Source organism: Zea mays, chromosome 1, assembly GCF_902167145.1.
Source record: "Zea mays cultivar B73 chromosome 1, Zm-B73-REFERENCE-NAM-5.0, whole genome shotgun sequence".
Taxonomy (NCBI): domain Eukaryota; kingdom Viridiplantae; phylum Streptophyta; class Magnoliopsida; order Poales; family Poaceae; genus Zea; species Zea mays.
In genome coordinates, this window is record NC_050096.1 from 306,119,201 (window position 1) to 306,129,969 (window position 10,769).

The 10,769-nt window shown below is 44.9% G+C and overlaps 2 protein-coding genes across 2 annotated transcripts; one reads left to right on the forward strand and one right to left on the reverse strand.

Moving 5' to 3' along the window:
- The first annotated feature begins 86 nt into the window (after window positions 1-86).
- Window positions 87-934, forward strand: LOC100383127 (uncharacterized). The gene has a single exon (NM_001175793.1). The coding sequence runs from the start codon at window positions 170-172 to the stop codon at window positions 773-775; it is 606 nt and encodes a 201-aa protein (NP_001169264.1). The 5' UTR covers window positions 87-169; the 3' UTR covers window positions 776-934.
- Window positions 935-2,002: 1,068 nt separating this feature from the next.
- LOC100191606 (putative ARF GTPase-activating domain family protein) lies at window positions 2,003-6,474 on the reverse strand. The gene is made up of 7 exons (NM_001137035.1): window positions 6,268-6,474; window positions 6,064-6,182; window positions 3,731-4,190; window positions 3,354-3,617; window positions 2,691-2,813; window positions 2,411-2,515; window positions 2,003-2,332 (listed from the first exon to the last, which is right to left on the reverse strand). The coding sequence occupies exons 1-7, from the start codon at window positions 6,340-6,342 to the stop codon at window positions 2,228-2,230; spliced, it is 1,251 nt and encodes a 416-aa protein (NP_001130507.1). The 5' UTR covers window positions 6,343-6,474; the 3' UTR covers window positions 2,003-2,227.
- Window positions 6,475-10,769: the final 4,295 nt, after the last annotated feature.

A 10,769-nucleotide genomic window follows, 5' to 3' on the forward strand; every position in this document is an offset into this window, starting at 1 on the left:
CAGGCCATCCGTTGCGTGGTCCACTGGTCAGAGGGCCCGTCTGCTATAAATGAGCCACGCCGCCTGTTAGATTGGCGGCAGGCAGACGCAGCACCAACAACAACCTCCTCCTCCTCCTAAGAATCTCTCATCTGAGATACAGACAGATTAATCAACGCCCGCACCTCCTATGGGCACGACCGGCGACGCTCCGGCTCCGGCGGGGGATCCGCAGGACCGCCACCGTACCCACCCCCCGGCGACGAAGCAGCGGACGACGCTGGTGTTCACGTACGGGACGCTGAAGCGCGGCTTCTCCAACCACCGCCTCCTGGAGGAGCTCTTCGCGAGCGGGGACGCGTCGCTGGTGGGCCCCGCGGTGACGTCGGCGCGGCTGCCGCTGGTGTGCGGGCCGTACCGGGTGCCGTTCCTTCTGAACCTCCCCGGCGCCGGCGCCGGGGCGCACCGCGTGCGCGGGGAGGCGTACGCGGTGACGGCCCGCGGGCTTGCGCGGCTGGACGAGCTGGAGGGCGTGGAGACGGGGCACTACGAGCGGCTGGCCGTGGCCGTGGACCTCGAGGGCGGCGGCGCGGTGGATGCGATCGCCTACTTCGCGCACCGGAGCTACGCCAACGACATGTGGCGGCGCAGCGGGGAGAAGGGCGTCCCCGAGTACACCCACGGCGTGGCGGCCGGGTATGTCCGGCGCAAGGACCGGCCGCAGGGGCAGACGTTCCTGGAGCAGATCCGGATCTTCAATTCGTCTCCTCCCAATCCGCTTAATAATCCCTCCTAGCTCGCGCGCTGCCTCAACTCCTTCAATTCAAGTTTCTCCGATCCGTGTCATACATGATTATGGGATGTATGTGGTCAGATCGAGAAGGTGTGTTATATTTAATCTAGACATGGTCTATATTTTATTTAATTATGTCAAATAAATTTTGTTGTATTGGGTAATTTGGAAAGTGGACGGCATTGGGTCCTTCGGAACTTGTTCGAGAGCTTTGGGGGCCGTTGAGCTCTTCCGTCGACTGTGCTATAGCCGAAATTATGTTTGATTGGTGTATAAAACTGGGGCGACGAGGGTTGTGTAAGCGTGTAATTAATCCTTATGGTCACAATCTATAAAGCTACTACAGTCAGGTCTATAAACTACTACAGTTCTTGGCGGAAGGGTTTAGGTGTTAAATATGACATGATCATGATCTAAATGATCAGAAGTCTACTTATACACTTAAACCTAGTAATTGCTTACATAACAGTCATTGCCATAAAATAGATACATGAGCTAGATTAGGTCTTGTTTGGGTTTGAATCGGAGGCCAATCCAGTTCTAAATTTAACCTAGTAAAAATCTAGAATCTTTTTTTTTTCATTTTCGGTTAAGTCCATTGAGATTCTAGCCCATAGATTTAGATTTTTTTTTAAATCAGAGGATGTCTTAGATCGGAGCCACAACTCGAAGGGTAGCGACACAAAGACGACTAGACGAGCGCCGGCAACACAAGCGAGAAGACAAGGTGCGGCAGTAAAGTATATAAAAATTAAAATAGAATAGTAATGGATTCTAGTTTCCACAATCCCGTCCAATACTATTGGTATATATAATTTTAGCGATTACATGTTTTCAACTAAAAACGGTGCTAACTAAATTCCTAACAGAAGGGGAGGGGGGGCACCGTACGGTTTTCATTTTGGATCATACAAGCCGTCGACCAAATATGCTGTGTCTAAAACAAGAGGAGAATTTGCCTTTGTGCAAGCCTGCAAGATCCTTGTTGTTGGAAAGGAATCTGCTGCATGCTATCGACCCTCTCATGGCCGACAAACGAGACGCCAAATGGCACTAGTAGTTGTTTAATACTAGTGACGAGTCTGGCGTGGCAACGCCCGGAGTTTTCCCTACGCCATGCTTCTTGCAACTTGGCCACAAACAACTCCAAAGACTGGTGGCTGGCGCAACATTTGGTCAGCTTTCTCATGCTGAACCTTTCTTTGACAACCTTGATGCATATAATTGTATGCTTCAACGTCTTGAAAGTATCAATAACAAATAAAAAAACATCTTCATGTGGACTGGGTCTCACAACAAGCAAAGGTCAGAATACAAAACGCATGATAAGAATCATCTACTATCCCTCTACAGAGCTGTAACTGTGCAAGAACTGTCGGTGATGCACCACAAGGGATATACTCTGTGGTGCAGGTAGGAGGATAGCAAAACTGCTGCTGGCCTCGCCTGCCCTGCTCAAAGGATCCTGTCCAGGTCGCTGATGAAATTGGAGGCCAGAGATGTCAGCTTCTTTCCAGTCTCCCCTGCTATGTCCTTGAGCGAAGACAGATCCTGTGAAGCCTACAAAACCATGGCAGACTGCTTAAACATCCAAGGAACCACAAAGATTGCCGATCCAACAGTTTACAAAAAGGCTACCTGGAAAGATATTCTGTTGATGAGATCAGCAGCGCTTAGGTCCAGGTTAGAGTTGTCCGCATCATTGCGGCCAAAAAGATCCGCGCTTGAAATGGATGAAGAGCCCTGGTCACAACAGGTGAAATTTAAGAAGAAAGCAAGCTTCTGGAAATGGATTGTCCAAGTACTGCATGCATGCCCCTAGAGCCATAAGACTAGTGTCTTGCAAAAATAGAATTTCATTTTTTTTTTCAAGTAAGTAATTCAGTTTGAACCGAGAGTGACGCAAGAGTAGACCCACCGCAAATTTCTGAAGGGATAGTTGAGCTTCTTTCTCTTCTCTGTTTTGAGTACCAAAAAACTGAGATGACGAGATCGCCTTGGCATTAGAGAATTTCTTCCTTGCTTCATCAGTTTCCTCAACCTGGGAAGAGAAGCGCCGAGAGTCAGAGCACGTAACAAAGTAACTGGAAATCTGGCTGATGAAAGCTATTTCAGCAATAATTGTGGCACTATTTACCTTACTAGATTAAAAAAAAATTATGCCGTTTTATAAAAAGCACTATTTATACCTACCATAACAGATTCCTTGTTGCATGCAAAAATAAAACAACTAGACATGACGTGAGAGCAACTTAAAGATATTTTTTGGGTCGTAGTATTATAAACATGCGCACAAATGTCTAGGCAATATCATGTTAATGAGTGCATAAACTGTCTAGGGATCAGGGAGCAAATCGACAATCATAACTTTACCTCGAGCAAGCTATGCTATTAAGCACAATAGTGTATGTCGACAAAAATGATTCATGAGGAAATCAATATGATCCTAGAAAAAATGGTCACAAATGTTTGCATAGAGGCTAAGGTTCCTAAGGTTAGAAAAGACTAGATACCACAATAGTTTGATTTAACTAGGGAAACTTGCATATGAATTGAACAACTCCATCGCCACAGGTTTTACCTGAGTTTTTGAGGCATTGCTAGATTTCTTCTGGAACCCATTACCCATCCCATACTCTTGAAAGAAGTCTGATGATTTTGGTGGTGCTACATGGCCACTCACACGAGATACAGATCCCCCAGTTCTCGAATCAGCTGATGGCTCGTTCTCCACGTATTCAAAACGTGAATGCAAGGCCTGACCACCTTTTTTAGTTGAAGCAGCCAAGGCAGGTACAGCAGGTTTTGGCTCTTCTGGTTTCTGCTCATACAGGCTTTCATTTGGCTGCAGCACAAATTGAAAAAAGAGGGCAAGGGTTAGTTCAAATTGAAAATTGTATAATTTTGTGAGAGCCTGGGAAGCATAAATTTAGCCCTTTCGATATATGCAAGCTTTACCTTTGTAGTAAGCTTTCGAACACCAAGCCCTCCAGTCTTGCCTCCAACCTTCTTTGCGCCAATGGGCTTCTTCACAGAAGTGGCAAAGGTGGGATGAGTAGCGGCCTTTGGTGAACGAGGAGCAGCTTTGGGGGACTTGGGCTCATGCTTCCCATTCAGATCCTCTGCCGGTGGTGCTGGCACATCTGGGAGTTTGAATTCAGGGAAGTCATCGGATGGCGGCTTGGAAGCCTCAGATGCGACAGGTGACGATGGCAGGGCATTATCGGTCGTGGCGCTCTTAGCGACCTCCTTGGTAAGCATCTGCCTGTAAAGTTCAGCGGCTCTTGATGTGTATTTTGCCTCGACCTTCCCGCCATCGGTCCATCCATGCTGCTTGAAGAAAGCATGTGCCCGGTTGTTGCCTCCGAATGCCATCATCTTCAGCTGGTCTGGAGTCCATGAGTCGAGGTTCGTTGACCTGCGAAAGACACATAAGGTTTTACTAGTTAGTTTGCCCGTAAATTGCTACGATTTCTATATATCATATATGTAGAGCTTGCTTAAATGAGATATTTATTTAAACATGATTATAATTTTTTATTTTCAAATTATTAGTATAGATATAATATCTCTCTTTTATATAACAAACACACACATGGTAAATGGCAAGCGCTCTGTCTCGAGCAGCCACGGTTCGAAACCTGGACACGCCCCATTATTCGTTGCGGATAGTCTGAGTACGTCAAATGAATTCCCCCTCAATTCTCTTCTGATTTTTGAAGGCGAGAGTAAGTACACAGAAGGTAGCAAGCATATGTTGTGTTTGGTTTGACTTTTAGTTGTGGCTTTTGACCCCAAAAGCCAAACCAAATGCCATGCTCCAGCTTACAACTTTTTTCGAAAGCAGACTTTTTTGTAGTGAAAATTTGAAAGCAATGTTGGACCTGCTTTCAGCGGCTTTAGAATGGGAGAACTTTTGTTCTTTTTCATCGTGACTCCCACATCCACAACGACCAAATGGCTTTTAGTTTTTTCACATCTCGCAGCCAACAATAGATTTTATTTTCACAACTCACATCCCACAACAGTTTTTTTCATAGACACAGGTCAACCAAACAAACCCTATAGCTCTTCATCTAAGTAGATTGTCAAAGTCACTTATTAAATATGACTAGTTAGTTGCCCGTGCATCGCTATGGTTTCTATATATCATATATGCAGACATTGCTTAAATGAGATAGTTATTCAAACACGATCCAAACTTATAGATTAGTTGAGTGCGAATGGCGAGGTATGTGGTGTGGGGTCAGACAAGATGAAGTTTTTTCTCTCGCTTTTCTTCACGCTCGCGAGATCAGGGACAGTGAGGGAGGAGATACTGGGCTACAGATGACCAAATGGACTATGCCTAGCGGGCCGACCTAAAGCACGACCCATTTAATAGTGTCACGGCTCGGCCCGATACGATTTAATGCCCTGTTTGGGACAGCTCTAGCTCCGGAAAATTTGGTGGAGTAGGTCATTAGGTGCTCCAGAAAATCGTGGAGCTGGAGTTGTAAGCCTTTAGAAGACATTTAGATAAGTCATTTTGTTCATTATTTAGATTAAAAATATTTTTAAAACTATTTTAGATTGATATTATAAACTACAGCTCCACTCTGGAGCTATAACCTGGAGCCATGCCAAACATCCCAGTGCCCCGTGCTATTCCTAGGCTGTCTTCTCTCGAGCCACCAGTCCGGCACGATTTTTTATTTTGAAATTATTAGTATATATATTTATAGTACCTATCCTTTATGTAGCACAAATCAACAAGTGATGCAAAGGTTAGGAGGCGGTAGTTTGTCCCTTGTGACGTGGGTTCAAACCCACATGAGCGTGCAATTTTTTTGATTTTTAGCGAGCGTGTGGAAAGAAATTATTTTTAGGCGCATGGGAAGAAATTATTTTTGGCAGGTGGGAGGTGGACGAGCGGGCGTGGAGAGGGGGACGGCATACAAAGGGAGAAACTCCCACATTATAGTAGTAGAGATATGAAATTGACAGTTGCCTAGCACATTGGTGCGAAAATGGCATGGGGTTCATGTGGCAATTTCAGAAGGAGGCTCATATCCAGGCACAGACTACATACACTATGCGGTGGTTGTGGTTATTTGGTTGGCGAACCGAAGCTACGGTAGCATTGTCGAGCATACCGGTGCTAGTCCTGTAGTCTAATCGCGTCATGCCATGATTGATTCAGGTGCAAGCGCGGGGCGGAGGGATGGCGAGATCTGGAACGGGAGCTCCGAGATCTGAGCGAGTGATACGTGAATGCGCAAGTGGGGGGTGCAGGAGTAGTGGTACGGTACCTGACGAAGGTGATGTGGACCCCGAGGCTGCGGTGGGCGGCGGAGCAGTCGAGGCAGAGGAAGATGCCGTAGGTGACGGAGGCCCAGGTGGGGTTCTTGGCGTTGCAGTCGAAGCACATCTGCAGGGAGACGTGATGTGAGAGACAGTAGCCGGCGGAGCAGGAGGCCCTAGATCCATGGCAGCGCAGGGCAATACGCACGCACCTTGTTCTCGGGCTTGGCCTTGAGACGGCGGAAGACGGCGTTCTTGTCGGTGTAAGCATCGAAGGCTGCCGCCATGGCTGGTCGCTTCTGCAGTTGCCGGCGGCAAAGCGCAGGACGGATCCGATGCGATGCTTGGGTCCCCTTTGGACGGGGAGATCTGGGGCGCGCGGTGAGCCGACGGGGAGAGCAGGGAAGGCAGGCGATCTGGCGATGGTAGAGGGACCAACCAACCACCGGAGGCGGAGGCGGAGTATATAGGCAACGAAGAGTAGCGCGACGACTTCTCGCTTGCTTTCCTGACTGCTTGATGATGGCTACTCCTGCTTGCGGTCGCCGGTCGCCTATCCTTCCTCGGTCAAAGACTCAAACACTACTGCACTAGCCGCAGTGGGGAAATGAGTTTACTAGGAAGCTGATTCCTGTGGTGCTGCAATCTGCGGGTATGTTTGGTTTGTGCCTAAATGTGTCACACTTTGCCTAAGGTTACTCGTTCAAACTGAATAACTAACCTTAGACAGAAAAGTTAGGCAAAGTGTGGCAATTGAGGTAACAAACCAAACATGCCCTGCATGTTGCACAACTCGCATCCACGACACATGAGACCTATGGGTGTGTTTGCTTCATTCCATTTTTTAAACGTTTGGTTTCCAACAAAATAAGAGTAGAGCGGCTTCTAAATCTCCATATGGAAATTTACTATAAGTAGTTGAAACGCTCCCGCTCCACAAAAATGACCGGATGCGAGCGCTCTCCTGGACATGAGCGCTCACCTCCTCTTCTCCCCTCTACACTCACACGGCTCTCGAACCAAACAAAGAATGGAACGGCTCCGCTCTATTCTACTCTTCAACCAAACAAAAAATGGAGCGACTCTGTTCTTCTTGCCAAATGCAGAATAGAATGACTCTATTCTCAAATACTGGAATGTAGCCACTCTATTCTATTTGACTCTCCAACCAAACGCACCCTAAGTGTAGCCATCTGATCGAATCGGATAAGGACCGATATCACTGAAACCATATTTGCTTTTATATTTTTATTTGGATTCGAATTCGAATACGGATAGATATGAATATGAATATTTTCGGATACAAATACGGATAGATATATGTTGAATACGAAACTAGGCGGACACGGATATTGTCGGTAACGATTTTTTTGGATACCGTGTAAAACATCATTCCACACATATCATGATTGTAATCATTTATTCAATCCTTGAGTCCAAAAATATTTTAGCATTATATGTGTACACATGTTGCGTTTTTTAAAAAAATCATGAATTTTTAAGCTACGTGTGTATTATAGATTTATTTTGCATAAAATCGTCAAAATGCCAAAAGGTTATCAAGACTAATAAACGTTCTCTAAGAATATAACTTCAAGCCTCCACGTGAAAATGATAAGGTGAAGTATTGATTATGTTGAAACTTGGATACTTAGATCGATTTCACGTGTAATTCACGCAACAAGTGAAAGTGAAATGAAAGAAACACTAGTATATTGTGGATTTTATGGTCTAAATATTTTGGAGGATTATATATGGACATATGTTATGCCTCCATGAAAATTCATGGATTTCTAAGGCTATTTGTGTATTATTAATTTTCTTTCTACAAAAAAATCAACAAAATGCACACAGGTATCCGAATAAGATATCCGAAAAGATTTATCCGATAAGATATCCGGATATTCGATATCCGACGGATATCAGACATACTGTATTCGAATTCGATATCCAAACAGAATATTTGTATTTGTATCTGTTATAAAAAAAATCTGGATATCCGAAAATTCCACCCGAACCAGTGTTCACCATCTTCGAATCCCGATCCGGACGCATATTTTCTGAACCATATTACATCCCTACCTAGGTGTGTTGTGCGGCCTAGACTATCTCCGGCAACTATTTTATCACATTTTTATCTTATGTCTTAAAATTTACTTTGTAAATACAGTGTAAAATTGTCGGTAGCAACTGTTAATGTGGCGGCATGTACGATGGATATCGACCAGCACAGGCTTTATCGACCGTCAGTTCAACTACCAAAATCTGTCGACCAGTTGATATCAAATATGTTAAGACCAAATACATAGCTATCGATCAACGCGCTAGAGTTCGAGTGGTCGATACCAAACCCTCCTACTAACATGACAACTTCCGGTTGACATTATTTTAATCGTTTGAAGTTCGAAAAAAACTACAAGATTTTTTTTAAATAATTCACACTTTTATATAGGGGTGTTAGATTCATTCACACCCCACACTCTCCATCCACTTACCTTCTCTAGTTGTACCCTCACACCCTCTGTTTTATGGATCCAATGTCGATTATAAAGCTCGATATGTTTACCGATTTTCTCAACAATCAATCTCCACAACTTCCCGAGATCTATGTAGGTGTGGGTTATGCCTTGTTCGATGACCTTTCTTACATCCATCATCAACAAGAGGATGTTCATGCTCGTTTTCGTTTTTTGAGTCCACAACCTCTGTTTTCATATTCATATTCATAGCATCCTCCTTCATATTCGTATCGATCATCAATCGATGTTCCTCCTCCTACCACTGAAGATCCTATTGTCAACGCTTCTCCTCCTCAACGTTTCACTTGTTTGAATCATCCTCCATACTCGTGTGGGTATCTAGATGGTACTTTTCCTCCATATGCTCCACCATATGGTGTTGTTTTTTCGTTCGCTCCACTTTTGGAGATCCTCCCCAATATGTCATTCATCCTCCACTTCGTCATCATGCAAATACAATAGCGACCCAAAGTAGCCACAATGATGCACCCTTGGACTAGTCCATGCACTCTAGTGTTACTTAGTTTCAACGATGACACAACTAGACTGAGATGGAGAACAAAAGTCTCATAAGTGTATATATATTTATGAATTCAATAAAAATATTAGGTCAACACCATTGTTTAGTTCATAAAGTTATATGTCCATGTGTAGTTACTATACTTTATAGACCCTGTTAAGAGCAACAACAGGAAGGGATGGACCTCCTGGGTCCAAATAGCCAATCTAGGGATGGCAACGGGTCAGATTCGGATCAGATATTCCAAATATCCGCCCGCAACCATATCCACGGTCGCAGATAATATCCGCCCATGATTATACCCACAAATAGCAATTCATATTCATGCACATGCCCATCGGGTTTGGGATATCCATCGGATATGACAAAGAACCATTTTCAACAATTCAATAACATAATTAATCAAATTTCTTCCCAATTCACCATATACACAGATAAAAAATTAATAAAAACTAAACAAATATACATGTTCTTCAACAAACAACATTCTCAACGTGACAAAAAATACATGTTTTGAATTGCAATAATAAATGCAAAACAGAAAATTGCATATGTGAGAGCACCTAGAGAGGGGGTGAATAGGTGATCCTGTGAAATCAAACACTAAATAGCCACAAAACTTAGATATGAAAGAGTTAGTGCGACTAAGTAGTTTTGAGGCGAGTTCTTGTGAACAAAACAATCACAGAGAAAGCAACACAAGAGACACACAATTTTATCCCGTGGTTCGGCCAAGTAACACTTGCCTATTTCCACGTTGTGGCGTCCCAATGGACAAGGGTTGCACTCAACCCCTTTCAAGTGATCTAATGATGAACTTGAATACCACGGCTTTCTTCGTTATAGTCTTCTTCCCGTTTGCGAGGAATCTCCACAAGTTGAAGCCTCTCGCCCTTACAATATTGATCACAAAGAACGCACAAGAGTAAGGTTGGGAAGAGCAACACACACAAGACTCAAATACACAGCACAACCACGCACACAAGTCACGACTTGAGCTCGAAACACAACACACAGAGTTCACAACTCAAATGGAGCTCAAATCACTAACACAAGGAATCAAATGCGTGAAGTTGGAGTCTTGGAGTCTTAGGATGCTTAGTGAATGCTTAGGTGACTCCTCCATGCGCCTAGGGGTCCCTTTTATAGCCCCAAGGCAGCTAGAAGTCGTTGAAAACAAACTTGGAAGGTCATCCTTGCCTTATGTCAAGTGGCACACCGGACAGTCCGGTGCGCCACCGGACAGGTCCTGTAGACGATCCGGTGCGCGATCTCCTTCCAAAAATGGCATATCCGATTGTTGCTCCTCTGGGATGATTGGTGCACCGGACACTGTCCGGTGCCTTCCGGACAGTCCGGTGCACCAGCTGACCGTTGGAGCAGCCTACGTGTCGCGTGAAGATTGCGCGGTCGACCGTTGGCTCACTGGACAGTCCGGTGCACCACCAAACAGTCCGGTGAATTATAGCCACATCGCCCCTTTGCTTTTCCTAAGGCCGACGAGTTCGCCGCGGATGACTCACCGGACAGTCCAGTGAATTATAGTCGTACACCGCTGATAGTCGCCTAGAGGGGGGGTGAATAGGGCGAAACTGAAATTTACAAATATAAACACAACTATAAGCCGGGTTAGCGTTAGAAATATAAACGAGTCCGCGAGAGAGAGGGTGGAAAA

Bases quoted from the DNA above. Each gene is read 5' to 3' on its own strand.
- LOC100383127 (NM_001175793.1), top strand. From the start codon at position 170: ATGGGCACGACCGGCGACGCTCCGGCTCCGGCGGGGGATCCGCAGGAC.
- LOC100191606 (NM_001137035.1), bottom strand. From the start codon at position 6,342: ATGGCGGCAGCCTTCGATGCTTACACCGACAAGAACGCCGTCTTCCGC. The intron at 4,191-6,063 runs GTACCGTACCAC...TGTCTTTCGCAG, and splicing joins GTCCACATCACCTTCGTCAG to GTCAACGAACCTCGACTCAT. The intron at 2,516-2,690 runs GTGGGTCTACTC...TGTTGTGACCAG, and splicing joins TATCCCTTCAGAAATTTGCG to GGCTCTTCATCCATTTCAAG.